The 19,572-nt window shown below is 42.6% G+C and overlaps 1 protein-coding gene across 1 annotated transcript; it reads left to right on the top strand.

Moving 5' to 3' along the window:
- The first annotated feature begins 966 nt into the window (after positions 1 to 966).
- On the top strand, positions 967 to 19,311 carry LOC116817696 (protein FAM47E-like). Its single transcript, XM_032768067.2, has 8 exons — positions 967 to 1,044; positions 2,997 to 3,375; positions 4,796 to 4,953; positions 12,732 to 12,888; positions 13,483 to 13,689; positions 14,864 to 15,016; positions 16,638 to 16,715; positions 17,527 to 19,311. Exons 2-8 carry the CDS (start codon positions 3,010 to 3,012, stop codon positions 17,656 to 17,658), a joined length of 1,251 nt encoding a protein of 416 aa, XP_032623958.2. The 5' UTR covers positions 967 to 1,044; positions 2,997 to 3,009; the 3' UTR covers positions 17,659 to 19,311.
- Positions 19,312 to 19,572: the final 261 nt, after the last annotated feature.

The raw sequence follows: 19,572 nt of genomic DNA, 5'->3' as shown, positions 1-19,572 counted from the left end.
GTTCTAGTTAATCTAAAGCAAACCTTCCTCCCTTGGCAGGGAATAAGGCCCCCTGCTAACACTCTTATGCTGCCCTCTGGCCATGCTGTATCACACAACACAAAAATGAACCTCTGAATTTTAAGGAACTACTATTCAGTAGTCACCATATGCTCATCCACTCGGGTGGCGCTTTAAAGGGCCGGGGGCTCCTCGCTGCTTTACAACGTTATATCCGAATTCGTGTTATATCGGGTCGCGTTCTATCGGGGTAGAGGTGTACTGATTTTTAATTATTATACGTCACGTGATTGTCTAGTTTCTACATACAAGGGGAGCTGCAGTGGTCAGCAACTAGCTGGATGTGGCCTAATGCCAACTTAATACTCCCTTTGGGCTTGATTCTGTGACATTTGCTCACAAGAGTATCCCTTACTTACACAAGTAGTTCCCATTTAAGTCCATGTGTCAGTGATTGCATTTTCCCTTTTAAGTCATTACCGGATCAGAAGTTGTTTGCTTTATTCTTTAAATGAACATTCCCCTACTCGTGTGGAGCAACACTGAAGACAATTTAGCATAATCGTGTGAAGCAAAACATCACTGAGGGAGAACATGATTTCATTTTATAAACATTAGGGACGAATTGCTAGTCAAGTTTTTAATTATAACACTTCATGCATGAGAACCCTACTGGTGTGATGAAATCAAATTTAGCTTTTAATTCTTAAGCTGCATTTCACAATAAACTGTTCAAGAATTCTGTGTGTGTGTGAGAGAGAGAGAGAGAGAGAGATAGCACTTGTGAGTCTACGGGATTTGGTTTCCACAACAACCAGCTCCAAACATGCATGCAGTATGCAAGATGCACTGGGAGCTTAGCACTTGAGCTTGCCTGCCCTGAAGCAACACTGCAAGAGTTTGTATATTTAAAAATGTAGCTACATCCATATTTGCACTGTCATTGAATGGGGAGCATTTTATAAATCCAATCCATGCATCAGTGACCAAGCTAGATGCCATCTTGCATGTGAGAGTTTTACCCCGAGTTGTGCAACACGTAAGGTATGTATTTTGATTTTTGCAGTTTCAGTTCACAATCAAATTGCAAATACCATGGTATTCTAGCTAATTATTTTAACATACTTCTGGAATTAAACTCTCTGATGCTCAGAGTAAATTGCATGTTTCCTGGAAACTTTTGGTTCTGCCTGAAGTGACGCTGTGAAACTCCTCTAAAATTGACACAGTCACTCCTCTAAACTTTGAGAGCTGATGCTTGCCTCCCTCTTAAGATGGGGCATGAGGCCTTCCTCGGTATTAATGGTTGTGAAGTGCATTGAATTATTAACACCAGTCTGTAGAAGAGGGGAGTCTAGTAGTCAGGGTCTCCTGGTCCCCAGCCTAGTAAACCTTCCCCTAGAAGAGAGGGGAGCAGGAGGTTCCATTTTGTCTGTATACTCTCAGAAATGTCTGTAGGGCTGATGCAGTCTCAGTGGGGTTTGAGAGCATGCATAGTGAAGATGAGAATTTAGAAACAAGCCTCAAATTCATATGCAAACAGTGATTTTCTGGGTTTTATAACTTAGCCAAATCTGGTGGATTTTCATGGAGATAGCAAGAGACACCTCATACCACAGGACCATCTTCCTGCCGAATTGCAAGTTCTGTTCCAAACCATGGAGGCATTATGGGCAGCAATTGTAAAATCACTTACCTCATTGAAAGTTACTGGCACTTAGGTTCCTCATTGTCCAAGTCTGCTTTGAAAATGGGACCTTGGTGCTTTTGAAAAAAATTGCCCTAAAGCTTTTAAAAAACAAAAACAAATAAACTCTAAATTGGTAAAACTACATGTTTTTCCTGATCTTGTTCTTAGAAATGACTAAATCATTTTCAGTAAAACTTAAAACAAAAAAATCAGTTTGAGGCATAAAACATAAGTGAATGATTTCAGCCTGAGCAGTTAGATTTTGCAAAAGTTCTGGGCAATTGAAGTCACATAGTAATGAGCAATAATGACAACCTGAATAGTAGAACTGGTCAGAAATTTTCCAACCAACAGTTTTCCATTTAAAAAAAAAAAGCACATTTGACAAAATCTAAAAGCGTCATGGGAATGTGTCAATTTCCACAAAACTTTTGTTAGAATTATCACAACATTTCATTTTGACTTGATCATTTTGGTTTGACTATCACTTCAGTTTTCATAATAAAGTAGAACCTCAGAGTTATGAACATGACGGGAATGGAGGTTGTTCGTAACTCTGAAATGTTCATAATTCTGAACAAAACGTTATGGTTATTCTTTCAGAATTTTACAACTGAACATTGACTTCAAACAGCTTTGAAACTTTACTATAAGAAAAATGCTGCTTTCCCTTGAATATTTTTAATAGTTTACATTTAACAGAGTACTATACTGTGTTTGCTTTTTTTTCGGTCTCTGCTGCTGCCTTGCGTAATTCCAGTTTCGAATGAGGAGTATGGTTGACCGGTCAGTTCGTAACTCTGGTGTTCGTAACGCTGAGGTTTTAGAGTATATAATATACTTACATTAAATAAACCGTAACATATAAACAATAATATATCAGTAGAAATGATAAAGTAGAAACAAAAATGTTTCAACCTTATCTAAATCAAGGCTTTTGATAAAAGTGAAATATTTCAGAATATTTCATCTTGCAAAAAATTCCCAGATTTGACTTTTTTTTTAAACCACATTTCAACATTTCCCCAGGATGGCAATTCCGTCATTTGGCCAGCTCTACTTTATAGGATCACTACCAGCTTTCCCTAGAGCAGTTCTTAGGGCCAGGCTTTTCTCTGAGGTTGAGTGATAGAGCAAGCTTGCCTCCTGGACAATGTATGCCAACATAGTGGAGTTGCATAGTGATTTGGAATTTGAATATTTAACAACACTACAAATAAGAACACCAGAGAGACTCCAGTGATGTTCATGTGCTTCATTAAAAGCTCCATTACTTCCAGCACTGACCAGAAATGTTTGCTTTCAGGTATCAGAAGAAAATGCCGTCTAAGTACTTTCAAGAACACAACAAACGGAAGTTCTCAGATTCCCTTAACAGCCAGCGCTGGAGATTCTTGAAAAGTGGCCTGGATGATTTCAGAAGCGGCTTCCCTCCACCGTCTGAAAACATCATCATCTGTGGCACAAAGGGGCTTGTACCGATTGTTCTACATAATCGAGCATCTGATGCTTCACACATGGCCCAGCAGAAGGGAAGGAAAAACTGCACCAAAACCCAAGTCAGTCCTTCGAAGCTGAGTCCATTGCAGAAAGCCAGGCGGGATCACATTGCACAGACAGAACACTGCCTGAGCCAGCACCCCCTAGCACTCTACCCTCACCTGAAAGAAAGCATCCCTCCAGAGGTAAAGTCCCCATCATTGCTGCTGTTCTTCTTTCAGACAAGTGCCTTTCTGGCAAGTTTAAACACAAAAATAATTCAGTTGTCAGCTGTTCCTTATATATTCTGAAGATTTTCTATTGACTCATCATGGCAAGGTGAATGATCTTAAACATAGCGAGAGAGCTGAATTGGCATCAGTTTTGAGTTTTGTCACATTATTTGCAGTCAGTGAACCTGTCCCCTTTCATTTGTCAAAATGTAACATGAGACAGCATTCTTTTTAAAGGGCTGCTATAGAAGTCAAGCACATGGGGCTGTATTTAGGCAGAGTGCGTAGCCAAAATTAAGTTATTACCAGACATCAAATATAACCGGATATTCCATGTCAGTAAGTGTCTCTGCTCAAAATTAAAGAGGTAAGAGTTTGACCAAGACACCAGAGTGAGTCCTGACCTGATCCAACTCACATTCTTCCCCAGCCTGTCTCTCGAACAGCCCCATCTTCCTCCAGCCTCTGTCTCTGCCCGTGCAAAGAAGCAGCAAAGAGTAGTCAGCACACAGTTCTACCTCTGGTTTGGGGCAGGGATCTTCTTTTACAGAGCTCAGAGGGACTCTGTACAGATAAGCTGGGGGCAGACAGTGAAGGTGAGTGGGAGAGTTAACATGGTCATTTGGAGAGGAAGGGACCAGGCAAAGGGATAGGGTTAGTCTTGTGTTGGGCGAGGGGCATGGGAGAGAGGAATTCATGGCAAGCATACTCCTCGTCAGGGCAGAATGCTATGAGGGAACATACTGGGGTAAGGATAAGAAACAGTAAGATCATCAAGAGAGTGTATTTAATGTGTCAGGCAAACTCTTCGAAATTTGAGGGGTAAATGAGGAATCTTGGGTCTGATCAGTGAGACCCCAGGTCACAGCGTAGACTCAACTTCTGTCCTTGGGTTATGAAACGGAGGGACTTTTGATGAGATTAAAGGCAGTAAATTCAAAACCAATGAAAGAAAAATATTTTGCACAATCTATAAGTTGACTGTGGAACTCATTGCCACAGTATACTGTTCAGGCCAAGAGCTTAGCATGAGTCAAAGGAGGACTGGACATTTATATAGATAACTATCCAGAGATACAGTAGTTAATGCTAAACAAGGTTTTGGAAGGGATATTAAACCTTATGCTTCAGGTATGACACCAATCTCTAACTATTGGTGGATTGTATGAGTCCTTCATGGGGGCAGATTATCCCACTTCTGCCAACTCAGGGATTTCTTGCACCTTCCTCTGAGGCATCTGGTGTCAGGGACAGGTGAGTGGACAATAGGACTGATTCCATCTCTTCATCGGTATGCTGTCCAGGAGCTCTGTTTGTAATCTGTCCCCTTACGCAGTCTCCATGGGAACTGCGCTGGTGTGAATATCGTGCTCTGTTCTTGTTTGGCTCTTAGCTTTTCGAAGAGGTTGTGGGCATTCTGGATCCTGAGATGCACTTGAATAGTGAAGGTCAATACAAGGTTTGTGACCGGGACAGCCACACCCCTCAGCAAGTGTTGTATCAGCCGGAGGATGGGAAAACTAAAGAAGCATGTCCCAGGTCATCAGCCCTGTGAGTACTGGACAGGACAGAGTGAGTAACACCAGGCCACCTGAATCCACCTTCTGCTGCTGGGCCTGGGTTCAGTTCAGTCCAATCTCTCTCCTCTGAATGTAGCTGTATTGAAAGAGAGGAGTTCCCTGTTTCTAAGTGTCAAAGTTAGACTCAGGACTCACAGTTTGTCAGACCACTCTGTTTTATTAGCACAGCACTTTGCTCTAAATACACCCAGATTAATGTGTAGCATCCATAACAAACAGCAAACTATCTCATTATACAATAAAAGGCTGGAGGTAGACAAAGGGACAAAGAAAGCAACAACAGGAAAAACCACCTGTGATCACAGCGCATATCCACGTCCTTATGATTGTATTGATCTAAGGCTTAATCTTTCCAATTGCCTCTCTTAAATGTGCAATTGTTCTATGCTAATGTCTTGTTCCTGACATCCCCTCTGGACTGCAACATCATTTTGCTTAAAAGGTGCAGACAAATGTCTTTAATACCATCTTATTTTACAATTAATTAATTTACTCCTTCGCAAAACTCCTTCTTCTTAGGTTCTAATAAGCTCACTGCCATGGACCCAACCATTCATGGGTTCCCTATCAATTTGTTCTTCATTCTTTATCGTTGAATATTTAAATCATTATATTAAGCACTCTGGTTTGGGCATTCCTATCTGCTGTGACATGTCTTTACCACCATTTCTCGGATTGCAATCAGAGATGATGACATACAAAAATCATTAGGATTCTCCAACACGCTAGTCGAGGCTCTTCTAAACAACCCAGTTTTCTCTATGCCAGAAGAAATTGCAACAGGCTATCCTACCACTTCCATAAAGACCACCTGGGCTTCTCCTACTGAGGGGACGATTAATGCAATTTGTTCCGTAAGTGGCCTAGCGCGATTTCAATCCCACTCTCATTGCGTCATCGCAGTATATTAGAACAGACAATATTGTTTTTCTCAGTCAATGACACAGGCCCCTCTCATGGCCGTCCAAGCACTATGTCACAGTCGCCTACTTTGGTTCTGGAATGGGCCACACTGTCGGATCGCGCCCTGTTGTCTTTGGCACAGGCTCACCCGTAGTGGGATATAGGAACTGCCCAAAGCTCTTTACCCATGGTGTCATTACTGTTCCATCATTGTGTTAAACATGAGACAGGTCCTTCCCAGTAGCGGTTGGTGGTGAATTGAGTGGATAACCAGGACAGGAACACAGTTGAGAGTGGATGGGATGTGGCTTGCAACCTTCGCATTTAGAAATCAATAAGGGTCTGAGCTAGCCAACTTGCTGCTCAGGATAAAGGGGTGGAATGTGTCATTGGCGGACACCCCAGCACTTAAACACAAGAGCTCGGGAACAGGCCCACCATGGGTGACATCGTTGTCAGGCAGGGCGGCCCCTTCTGGTTCTGACAACTACGAACGGAGGAACTGCAAGTCATCAGTTTTTATTGATCCTACCAGGCAGCAGGGCGCTAAGGGCCTCACTAGCATTGGCTTCTTCTGGCGCCTGCCTTTTTAATGTACTGTCTCTTCTGCAGACTCTACAGAGCGTTGAGATTGTAAGGTTATTGCAAGGCTGTTTCTGCTAAGTCTTCTTCTGGAGTCAAAATTAGACTCTGCGTCGGTCGTAAGTTGAGGGATTGGTTCACTGGGGTGGGTTACTATCTTAGCTACTATGTGAAGCATGTATCCACTCTGATAGTATAAGACAAGACAGTTTTAAGACAGCAGCTACCTGGGTGTCAGTAAGCAGTTTCTTTATAAGTTCATTTTACTGACATTTCTTCCTCTTGACTTATCTGGCCTAACATGCGCCTTATACAACCCGTTATCTTTTCGCTGATCGTATACATTCCTCTATGTCCACAAAATGGAAATTAGTATACAGAGACAGTAGTATTTTATACCTTGAACAAAAAAGCATTGCAAATTAAACCTTGCTAAGTTTTTTACAAATTAATAACTAAGACAATTACATGAGACCCAGGCCTCATGTTATTCTCTATATTATTAACTAGAGACAATATAGAGAAATCCTGTCTCTTACTACTACAAATCTATTAAAACAAAGAGTTAAGCAGAGGGCCCTAATTTGTATGCATGTTGGGAAAACGGGATCTATAGTCCAGAGGTCTTTCCTGGATTGCTACAAAGGGTGGTTAGTCAAGAAGTGACATCAAATCATAAGCATTAATTCTTATGGGACATTATAAACATCCTGGACTGCATACATTGCCCTTTTGACAATAAGAATTGATTATTCGCAGTGTCACTTACTTATTTAGTCACGTATAGAAAATACTGGGAGGTGATATGGGCTTGTGCTAGCTTTGCAACAGTGTGTTTTACACCAACACATTTTAAACATTATATAAACTACATACAATCTTAAAACACAAAAACAATTAGTGCGGTAGGTCAAAATATTTGGCTCAACTGTTTGCCAAGTCAGTGCCAAGCCTTGATAGAGAAGCTGCTAAATCAGTGCTATACAGTAAGCTGGACTGTTTTGCTTGTGTTGAGAGCAAATAGTAAATGTGATTATTTGGTAAAAACGAAGTACTTAACATTGAGCATTTACAATTGTTCTTCTGGTGGGTTGCTAACACTTTTTTAAATCACACTTTTCTCCCAAGTTAGATAACATTACACAATAGCCATTGTACAGTACTAGTTGGATCTATTGAAAAGACCAATACAAAATCTATTTTTACCCCTTTCTTGGGTTTGTAAGGTACGATTTTACTTAAAAGATTTTTCGTTTTACAAATACCCTTGCTGATTGCAGCAAAACAGAGGAAATACCCCATATTGTCCTGGTTTTTTTTTCTTGTTTGTTGGTTTGTTTTAATAGGCATGGCCAGAGTTTTAATGCTTCTACTTTTTAAGGGTTTGTGGCGAAAATTATTCACTGTTTTTAATTAATTCATGAGGTGATGTACTGCTACAAGTTTGTCCATCTATATTATGACAAGACCAAGCTGTAATGTTTTCGCTGCTGTGTATAAGCTTTGTAAGTTTTATCTTCATGGTAATAGTTGAAGAGAAGACCAATTTAATGCTATCCATGTACTTGTGAAGGATTTTCCAATAAATCCATACATCTATATAGTTGTGACAGGTGCGGTTACCTACGGTAACATTAAATTTTATTTCAATGTGTTTACTTAACATACCTATTAACTATCACTATAGTATCAATTGCCTTATTTTTTCGTTCATTTTTATGTAGGCATTTGTTTGCTGCCAGTATATTCTTATTTTGCAGCTTTACTTTTGGTCTGGCAGTTCTCACCTTCTAATCAGTAGTGTATTTGCATCAACACAGCTTGGCTTTGGATTCAAAGACCATCAAGCAGAAGCTCAGAGCTCTAGTCTTAACATAAAAGAAAACACAGCATTGCGCTACCTTTGGAGCCCTAATTGGAGTTTTAATTCAGCACACGTTTCATGTGCATTTCTTTTACCCTATACTACAATATACACTGCACATGGCCTAGGAAAATGCACATGATCTTGTCTATAATCGATAATTTTACAAAAAACATAGCCATATTATTTACATAAGTGTAACTGTTTCTTTGTTCTTACAGAGTTTTCCATGTACCCTTATGAAAGTGACAGTCTGCCTACACAGAGCTATTTAAGCCAGTGTTTTTAACATTGCTTCTTTTGTCTTGATTCTCTTACCTCTGCTGTTGCTTCAAGGTCACTGTAATTTCTTATTCTTCACTACAGCTCTATCTGCTATTTGTTACAAAAAAACAACCAAACAATACAAAAAGACTTCAGAATCTTATCCCTATTTTTTCCTGATTTTGACTGCCCTAGTGCAAGCCATGGACTTTGGTTTTTGTTTATTTAAAAAAACATTGTAAATGTTGTAAAGAAGTCAAGTTACCCCTTAAGGGGTTTAAATACTATCCCAAGCCAACCAGCACTAATCTACCTGGGTCTTGCAAAAAGTCTGTCAGTTCTGCAACTTTGGAAATTAAAAGGCAAGATGTAATTTTTAGTGCATAAAATAACAAAAAGAACCGAATTTATTCTCAACCTAGAAAACAGAGTTTTACAAACCAAGAATTGTTGGTTTAGAATTGCTTAGAATGTTACATTATTTTCACAGAACAAATAAACATACACATTTTTTTTTCCTTAACATTTTCTTTACAACTGCTTTGTTTTGCATAGCGGTAAATGATATATATGAATATTGACAAGGTATCTTCCTGAAGAATGGACCCATTTTCCCTTCGAGAGAGGCTGCAAAGAAACCAAGAAGTTCTCTCTCTTTAACATGGTCCTTTCACATTTTCCACGAAGTTTACTGCTTAATCTCGTCAGCCCTCTGTAGAGTTAATTTTCACTCTCCTTTCCTTAAATCACTGTGTTTAATGTCCCAAAATGACACCTTTATCACCTCAGATTTCACCATTTTCAGTATTGGTCCAGGGGTACATGCCTGCACTTACTGGCTTCTACTCCTGACAACTAGCCCTTAGGCTTGTCAACTTGTTTTTCAAGTTTCTTTGATCTGTTGCTTGCCTGCTTGCTGGGCCCGATCCCTTTTTCCAGTGACCCGTTTGTGAGTGCTATGTGGTCACTTTCACAATTTGAAAAGAAATGTTCAAGTAAAGGGACCACGAAGGGTGGGGGCAGTTGAGGAGCCTCCCCTCCTTGCTGATTGTAATGAACACTATGGAATCAGTTTTGAGCCAGACAACAAAAAGGGAACAGAACAAGGGGCTTTTGTCTTTTTACCATGAATGGATATGAAGGGGTTGGGATCGATCCGGTTTGGAGAACGGGGGTAAAAGGGGAGCGCTCGGTCCCTGTGGTGGAAGGAGGCTTTTAATAGAAAGCTTTTAACTAATTATTTGAATAATTAAGAGAGGCATGATTTTGATTTTGTTAGCGATTGCCTTGCCAACCACTGCAGTGAACAGTTAACCTCTCCTTAGCACAATTTAGTTATTAGGTTGGCCGAGTTTGTCTTAGACGTCCACCTGCGGTCTTTGTTCCAAAGAATTTTAACAGGGCCCACTGAGCTTTTGGGATCCCCCTGATTAGCCTAAGACCATTTATTCCAGAAAATTTACAGAGTCCAGACCCTTTTACAAGGAGTCTGGACCCATCCTAAAACAATAAAGATAAGCGGCGTCATCTCTAGGGGAACTGTCCGAACTTAGACCATCTGGTTACCATACAGGAGGACTTCACCACACGACAGCACAGACAGAAGGAAATTTGCCCAGTGCAAACACACAAAAGGAGCCCCCAAAGGACTTGCTTTCCAACACCAGGTTTACCAAAAGGAGGTGGCGGCTGCGATTGCACTGATTCTATCACTCAGACTGGCAGGGACAGGAACCCCTTGGTCGGAGCCGATCCCTAGCAGACAGAGGACGGCACCCAGAACTCAAGACACTTCCACAAGAGGTGATAGGACACAGAGACAGGACAGTCCTCAGTCCGGACAAAAACAGAAAAAAATTTACGCCTGACAGATGTCCTGGATGTCAGATCCCGGATCCCTACCAAACAGAGTGGGAACCAGACAGTTCGATGCGTAGACTTCACTGTGGTTGTGCGCCTTTTCCATTCTAGTGGAGGAGCCGGTCGGGACAGCACGCCAATGCCCAGCGTGCCAGTGCCAAGGTCATCCACAAAAAATGGTTCAGGAATCACACAGACCCCAGTGAAGACGGTTGCCATCCTCGGGAACTCTCAAATTGTCAAAGTTAGACTCAGGACTCAACAGTTTTCAGACCACTCTGTTTAATTCACAGCCTCTGCTAATACAACGCCAGATAATGTGAAGCACCATAACAAGAACACAAACTACTATTAGAACAGATAAACAGGGCAGGAGTTTAGACCAAAGGACAAAGAAAGCAAACAGACAGAAAAACGACCATGTTGACACAGTAGGCATATTGCACACTTACGATTGGTATTGATCTTGAGGCTAAAATACTTGCCAAAATTGCCCTTAAAATGGTGCAATTGTTCGTAAGGCATAATGGTCGTGTGTTCCCCTGACACACTGGATGCAAAATTTGCTTAAGCAGTGCAGAAACTTTCCTTAATCCATCTATTTTTTTACAATAAGAATTAATCTACTTTCAGCGAGGACGGGTACCCATACTTCTGTGCCATTTCACCGTTCAGAGAAGTCTTGCCTTCGGAGCATGTTCAACAGCCAATGTGGAGAAGCGGGGTCAGAAGAGGACTGGGAAACCCAGTGTTCCCCCAGATAAGTGAAGAACAAACATGACTGACACATACTTTAAATTGTCTGTTTACACAGGTGATATGGTAACAGTGCCAACTAGGCCAGACACAAGGTGAATGTCTCTGCTGGATGTACCACACCGGGAACGCTGATCAAAGTCATGGTGTTCAAAGACAAAAGTCAGCTAAGGACTGTTGCGACAGCCAACAAAGCAAATTTCCCCACATGATCTCTTCTCAAATACATCTTAATGCTGACAAAAGCCCCCGGCTATGTAAATGCCAGGTACTATCCTTGCAGAGAGACAGTTTCACATTTTCTTTTCCACATTGTGGTAACGCTTTGAGACAGTATTTTGAACTGTGTGTCCAAAAGAGTTGGGGGTCATCTAGAACTCAAATGAATATAGCTGTGAGGGTGATCAGTGTTGTGAGAAACACCTACGTGTTCTTTACTAAAAAATATTCCTTGGTCACCTTCAACAGAAATCTGATACCAAAGGGACGTATTTTTAGTACTGCTTAAGCAGGGGATTGACTAATACCGCCCTGATGGTCTCTTCAACCGAATATTGCTAATGGTTCTGTGATCACAAAATACCTAATCTGCATCCTCAGATCAGGGATCAAGCAACCTTCAGAATGGATGTGCAAGTCTCGTTATCACTGGTAATTAAGTTCAACGTGCCAAGTAATACATTTTAACGTTTTTAGAAGGTCTCTTTCTGTAAGTGTATAATATATAACTAAACTATCGTTGTATGTAGAGTAAATAAGGTTTTTAAAATGTTTAAGTAGCTTCATTTAAAATTAAATTAAAATGCAGAGCCCCCTGGATTGGTGGCCAGGACCCGGGCAGTGTGAGTGCCACTGAAAATCAGCTCGCGTGCCACTTTTGACACTCATGCCATAGGTTGCCTACCCCTATTTCAGATTATACTGAGTATAAACTGATGTCCTAGAATATACTAGTTAGTCTTGCCCAGAGGCCGCTATCAGGAATGTGGTCACATTGTGCTGGGTGCTGGACAAAACCACAAGGAGACACTCCAACTCCAGAAGAGTTCACAGTCTAAACCAAGACAAGACATTCAGTAGTGATACAACAAGCAGGTAAGGGAGGGTAAAGGTTCCAGTGACAGAGCGGTGTAGTGACAGACATGTATCATGTGCCAGTTTGAAGCGTTGTTTGTTTTTAGCCAGATTACCTTTTCCCCCCAGAAAAATGGAGATCTGAACATAGGCCTCGCCTTCAAACCGTGGGACTTTCACTAGGAGCAGGATAGGTGGCTTCCCTATGTTTGTGAGACTAGTTTGAACCAAGTCCTCCAAAGGTGAATGTTTAATGCATGAAATCACCGTGCTATTTTAGTCCCAACTGTACAAGTCATTTGGACCATTTGTGAGCCAAAGCAAGATAAACACAAGTTTTATGTGGCCCTCTGTAGTAGTGACTGTGCTGTGCCAGTTATTACTGAGTCTTGTTTGTGCTAACCAAAGACATTTTAGGTGTTATTTTATAACATTAATATCTTAAGCAGCAAGGAGTCCAAAGGCAAGAATCCGCAGTACACCTACCTGTCCAAGAAAGAAGTAGCAGCAAGGGAAAAGGAGGCCAGTCTGAGCTACGTTCCACCCCTGAATGAGAACATAAGGCGAGTGACTAAGGAGTTTTGTGACTGGGTGGATTCTCTGGTAAGTAAAAGAAGCTGTAAAACCCGACACTCTCATTCCAGAAATGCAATGATCAAGACTGAGGCCAATGTTCTCCAGATTTGAGAACCTATGTATGACTTTGGATGCTTAGCTTCAGGCATCCAGGTCTGAAAACGTTCATCCTAATGTACAGGAATGTTTGGGGCATAACTGAGCTCAACCAGTTGGAAAGCAAGCAAACAATAAGTGACTTATTCTGGAATACTGTCAAGTCAATTTGTTTACTCAGAGCATTTCTCTGCAGGAGTGGGACATAGTGTACTTGTCAGATTTCATATAGCTGCTCCATTCTTGAGTCACATCCATTTATTTGATCAACATTAGTTCACCAATTCATGGATGGTTGTTAAATCAACTTTAAATGTGCCTACGGATTACTATGACGGGCACATGTTAAACATGTAAAAATCAATAGAATCAGCAGAAATCAGTTGTGGCTCAAGAGATATACCTTGGTTGTTCTAAGGAAGATAAGGTCTGGGGATATGAGTGCTGGGCTGGCCAAATCAGAATGACAGGGAGAAAAGCCACTTTTTCCCACTCTTATGCTGTGCAATTGGGTTATTACTGCAGGGAGGAGAAAAATACAAAGTGGACGAAGCCACCATTCTGAGCTTGTTTGACACTGGATATGAAACCAAGCTGGTGCTGTCTGTGCCCATCCATGTTGTGGAACTAAACAATGTGCCAGCAGAGCTGAGAAAGTATATGGGTGTTTCACCTCCACCAGCCGCTGTCAAGAGTCCTCTTCAGAACAGGTGCCGCCCATGCCTTGCTAAGGTAAACAAGCCTAGACCTACATTTTCAGATGTTTCTAGTTATTTTAGGAGCCTTAATTTTTGGGTGTCCATCTTGATACATTAAAAGGGCCTGGATTTCAAGAAGTACTGAGCACCTGCCTTCTGAAAAACAGGTTCCTCTAAGGTGTTTGAAGCTGGGCACCAAAAATTGAGGCATTCACAATCGTTGTCTGTTTTGAACATTTGTGACTCACAAAGTTTTGCTTGTATAAAGTACCTGATCCAACACCTGCTGATGTTAATTGAAAGACTGCAGTTGAATTCAGTAAGCTTTGGATCAGGTCCAGAATTGCAGACTCCCAGCCAATAGGCCACATTCAGCGGTGGTGTGAGATGGTATATGTAGACCCTCTTAAACCTATGCTGGTGTAACTCACAGACTGAGGATTGGGGAGCAAGTGCAAGTTAAAAGTACAGGATGACCACCTTTTAACTTGCAAAGTCTTACCCCTCCTGTTCATGGCTTTTCTTGCTACACACTTTCATCTTAATCTCCTAAAACTTGGGCAAAACATTATCTACTAGCCACAGACCACTTGTGTCAAACCTGAAGAGGAAGTGACATTTCTGACAATTTTAGGGGAGAGAGCAAAGTTGGGCTAGATCTAGGCTTATATCAGAAAGCAAAGCACAAACGTAGCTACAGAGAGATTACTGCTTCTCCAAAATTGTTGCTAGTTTTGCTTTAAAGACTATGATGGAAAGACATTCACTAAGTCAGTGACTCCAGAGCTGTGATCCTCTGAGACATCCTTGGTCATCCACAAAATTAACAAGTCTGAGATGAGAACCAAGCAGTGGTTGCCTGCCTGGAATGAAGGGAGAGGTTCTGGGAGAGGATTGCTGTCTTGTGTGGATCCTTGCCTAATGCTGTTTGCAATACAAAGAAAAATCAATGAGAGCTGGTAATTATTAGAGACAACCAATGAAACATTCACACTTATAGCAGGGCTAGGACTTATACCTGCTGTAGAGATCAATGGGAGACATGATCAGCTGTATTCGATCCATCTCACATTCAATGAGTGCCGGATCCCATCCATTCATAAGGTCTGACATTCCACCCAGAAAAAAGCAGTGGTTCACATACATGTGGTAGGAGGAGAGGCAAACGCAAACATGACTAGAGAGTATTACCAATTATCTTTTTACAGGATCCATCCCAACCAAAACAGGAAAGGATCAGGTTTGGAGCCTGGTACCTTGAACCAAAAACATGGAGAAAACAAAGAGCAAATGAACCTTTAGAGGATCCAAACACAACAGTGGATACCGTTCAGAATTTAAGGAACCAGTTTAGTGAAAAGGTACCGCAAGCACCCCGGAATCTCTGTGGTTTAGTTCCCAACCAAGTGAATGGGCTTACATTGTTACTGGAATACGCCTGCACACCATATATTGTCTGACGCAGTCACAGTGCGGGGAATGGTTTATATTATCCACCCTACTCACAGTTGTGGTCCAGACATGGCAGTTAATTTAGCCCACACTAAATGGTGGCACAACAATGCCTGTATGTGGCCTGCAATTGTAAAAGGCAGCTACACACAGACCAGCAGTTATTCTGAAGGATTATGTTTTAATTCAAGTGATTCTTTAATGCAGGTAAGAGTGTTTTGCTTCAGTAAATAAGCAGATTAACCAGATACTTTCCAAAGTGGCAAAAATGCATTCCCTGGGAGGGATCAGGCATGTGACGTGTCAGCTCAGAAAGCATTGGGTTTTGGCTACAATATCCACCCATAAAAACAAGGGCTCAAATTCATCACGGATGTGAACAGACAACTATCCCTTACATACATTAGGGAATGTGTTGAGTCATAAAAAATCCTATGATGAAGTGCTACAGAAGGTCGAGCATTATTATCAGACTGATGGTGAACAGCAAAGGGGCTCTTTCTGTAACCACTGCATTTACGTTTTGTTCTAGCAGTAGCAAACAAGTGTCAGTGTCCCCCAGACTCCCTAGATTTATGCTTAAGGAACAGTAAAGATACTCCTGGCCCACTAGAGGGCAATGCTTCCGAAGTTAAATCCAAGAGTTTAGCAATTGCTCACTGTAAGGGGACCAGATTTTTAAAGCAATGATTGTTATACAATCTTGGTTTGTTGAATTACAGTGAATAAGTGGCAGCCTCATTGTTTTCTACTTTAAAGCTATCAGAAAGCATCAGATTCTAGGACCCAGATGCAAAGGGCTTCGTTTGACTCACTCTGATGTCAGACCAGATGGCTTCTGTTAGCTTCAGACCAGGAGAACAAGAGGGTTTGAATGTCTCTGAGAATGAAGGTTAGAAACAGAGGAATCCTGCAAGGAAAAATCGGTGGAGACAACCAAGGTCAATAGAATGCTTAGGTGGAGAATTAGATTTGCGTTTGTTAGTACTGTTTAAGATGATAAAGGCAAAGCCTGGGCAAGGTAAGTTAGAAACAGATCCTGTGTTGGGAGCAGGATGGGAAGTCTGCTTCATCCGAAAGCTTTACAAAATCTGTTGATCCGATAAGGCATTTCTTGAAAAAACAAGGTATCGTACAGTTCAACCACATGTTATTGGGCTCAATAGTGTTCACTTACATAGTAAGGAAGAATAATTTCCTCTTCTGCAAGAATTCCTGGGTGAGTTCTATGGCCTGTGTTATACAGGAGGTCAAATTAGGTGACCGTAAATTTGATTATGATCTGTTTTAAAAAATCACACTTCAGGGTTGTGAAGTAACCGGATCTTTATAAAAGGAGCAAATCAGAAATCAGTTAAGCTAATTAAGATACTTAACCGTTAATTGGTGTTTGTTGTAGTGATGAGAATGTCACAGAAATCCCCTTGTGGTTAACTCAAAGAGGGTGTAAATAAAAATAAATTTCACAAGCTTGTTTTAAGTTTTCCCTTCCTATGAAGCTGTTCAAGTCTCTTTTGGAAATTCCCCTAGGAGGCAGAGCTCATGCAGCTCCATGGAACACACGCTTTTAAGGAATTCCTTGAAACAAAGGGCTACCGGAAGCCTGAGGTAAGTCAGTGAGAGTGTTAACATCTGGTAGACATGATCGCAACAGCATGGAGTGTGGTGCCCTATGCCTGTGCACTCAGGAATCAGAGCAGTGCTTGCCGTAACTCTGTTCAGGCACCGTTGTTTCTAGCACAGGCTCCCTGACCCACATGGACAGGGATTTTTAGTCTCAGACCCATACAAGAAGCTGGTTATACAGCCATGCTGTGCACTAGCTAAGGGTGTAGTTTATGGGCCCCATCCACACAACAAGGTGTAACATATCCAGGTACTATGCTTTAGTGTGGTTTGGTTCTGCTCAAGCAAGCCAGGAACAGTGCTCTTAGCTTGGGGGCCAGATTCAAAATCCTGATGCAAGTTTATGCCACTCCACACAGCCAGACTGCTAATATCAAGATTGCATTTGTCCTGAGGGTAGTTAACACAGCTTGGATATATCAGTTCTCATTAAGAAAATGAACTAAAAATACGCATTGCTCAGGAAAACAGCTTAAACCCATCTGTTAATAGCTTGTTGGAACAGTGCTGCTGTCATTTGGACAGGATTGTTAAAAGGTGTAAGCGTAAGGGAAACTTGCACTTCTGTTGTTACCCGTATGGTAACCGTGCATATACAGAACATCTCATTATCGTGGGGTATCAGGCACCATTCCATCAGGTCTAAACTGCCTTCATTAAAAAAAAAATCTGTATGTAAACACAAATCACATTGGTTTCTTGATCCCCTGCAATTCCTTTAAAATATTTTTGTATTAAACTGTCAGCCATTTAAGTGCATTGCTAGTAATTGTGTGTGTGTGTGTTGTTTTAGTTCCTCCTGCAGATGCTGGCTGCAGGGGATGTTAATGGAGCACAAGAGCGAACTTCAAAAGGCTACAAGAAAGAGTCTCTGAAGAGACCCGAGGGGATCAGAGAAGGATCTTCCTCCACAATTGTTAATTAACACAGAGTTCTGACTTTATTCACAAGAAACAGAAGCACTAGTGAAACTGCTCCTGGAAGTTCCCAAAATAGTAATCTCAAAGATAGGTTGATTGTTTCCTTCTTTAGAAATTGCTCGTCAAATATAGTTTAAAGAGAACTACTTGGATTTATGAATTCCAGACACATGCCAGCTGTCCTGGCTGCTCAGCCATGGTACAGGCTGGCTGGGACACCCAGTTACGTACTAGAGATTTCGACTCGACTCTACTGCGCTCATTTGGTTAAGAATCATGGTCTGGTTTGTTACTTGCTAAGTACCAATGTTATGCTCAGTACTGTGTTGTCCTTTCCCCCAAGGAGCTTGCAATCCAACAACTAAATTATTTCTTTAGGTGCATAAATGTTACCAATCTAGATGTCCCCAATAGGCATAGTGTCTCAAACCAAGTCTACGCTAGAAAAGGTTTGTCTTCCGAGGAAACCCTCATAGTGCTCTTGGCAGTGTAGCTTATATTATTCCCCAAGTGAAATAAGCTATACGGCAAAAGCATTTTTATGACACTGTCTACGCTATGGCTTCTGCTGGTATAGAAATTCATTTTAAAATAAAAATCACCTCCTTTAACCAATGTTGTTATATCAGCAAGAGTTCTAGTTTAGACCTGGCCTCAGAGCAGCGTTTCTTCCCTCATTACTGTTTGCACCAGGCATAGGTACTGGAAGGAGGGGTGCAGGGGGTGCTGCAGCATCCCAGGTTTTGCGCCCACCGGCCCTGCACCCCTGCCACCTGCCATCCCAGTCACTGGCCTCTGCCACCTGTCGTCCTGGCCACCATCCCCGTTGCCACCCAGGGGCTCCGCTGCCAACCCCAGGTCCCATTCAGCCACCCACCCCAGGTTCTGCTCGGCCACTGGCCCCATGCCCAGGGGCTCCGCTGCCAGCCCGGGGTCCCACTCAGCTACTGGCCTCGGGGGCTGCGCTGCTGGCCTCAAGGTCCCACTTGGCCACCAGCCCTGGATGCAGGGTCCCAGCTGCTGGCCCCAAAGTCCTGTCCACTGACCCCTGGATCCCAGCCACTGGTCCCTGGGTCCTAGCCACCAGCCCTGGGATCCTGGCCCCTGGTCCCGCATGAGAGGTCTCGGCTGCTGTCCCGCTGCCTGGGGCTTTGCACCCGTCTCTAGCTGTGGCCTCAGCCTCCGCCCCCTTATCCCTGTCTGCATCCCCCCTTCCCGTAGCCATGGCCCTGCTCCCGGCCTCAGCTCTAGGGGGTGGTGAGGGGCACAGACAAGGGTAAGAGGGGTGCAGCTCTGCAACCCTACTCCAAAAACTGTTCCAGCCCCACTGGCACCAGAAGGAGGGGAATGTAGACATTTGTGGCTGGCCTATATGTCTGCAGCTCCCAGTGGGGCAGTGTAGCTCTGCATCACCTCCTGTGTTTTACAAGCACATTAGAGGGAAGCAGAGGAGGGAGAAGGAAGGAGGAAGGAATAATTTTGTGAGGGGGAGAAAGCTGGAAGCAGGGCCGGCTTTAGACCTATTCCACCAATTCCCCGAATCGGGGCCCACACCTATGAGGGCCTCACACCCAGTGAGAATCCCTTCCCTGGCTAGCAGCGCCTTTTTAATTGTTACTCACCTGGTGGCACTTTGGGTCTTCAGCGGCACTTTGGCAGCGGGTCCTTCGCTTGCCCTGGGTTTTCGGCGGTGGGCCCTTCAGTGCTGCCGAAGACCTGGAGAGAGTGAAGGACCCACCACCGAAATGCCGCTGAAGACTTGGAGCACTGCCCCACGTGTTTTTTTACATGTGGTTTTTTGTTTTTTTTAGTCATCCCTGCTGGAGCCCCATTGAAACTGTTCGAATTGGGCCCCGCACTTCCTAAAGCCGGCCCTGGCTGGAAGAGCGGAGTAACTGGTTGAAAGGAGCTCTGGGGAC

Source organism: Chelonoidis abingdonii, chromosome 5 (assembly GCF_003597395.2).
Source record: "Chelonoidis abingdonii isolate Lonesome George chromosome 5, CheloAbing_2.0, whole genome shotgun sequence".
In the NCBI taxonomy this organism is placed as follows: domain Eukaryota; kingdom Metazoa; phylum Chordata; order Testudines; family Testudinidae; genus Chelonoidis; species Chelonoidis abingdonii.
This window is presented reverse-complemented; position numbering and strand designations above follow the sequence as displayed.

What these genes read in the sequence shown, in the direction of transcription:
- LOC116817696 (XM_032768067.2), top strand. Translation starts at nt 3,010, where the DNA reads ATGCCGTCTAAGTACTTTCAAGAACACAACAAACGGAAGTTCTCAGAT. An exon ending in TGTCCCAGGTCATCAGCCCT is followed by an intron (nt 4,954 to 12,731) that starts GTGAGTACTGGA and finishes TAATATCTTAAG; the next exon opens with CAGCAAGGAGTCCAAAGGCA. An exon ending in AGGGCTACCGGAAGCCTGAG is followed by an intron (nt 16,716 to 17,526) that starts GTAAGTCAGTGA and finishes GTGTTGTTTTAG; the next exon opens with TTCCTCCTGCAGATGCTGGC.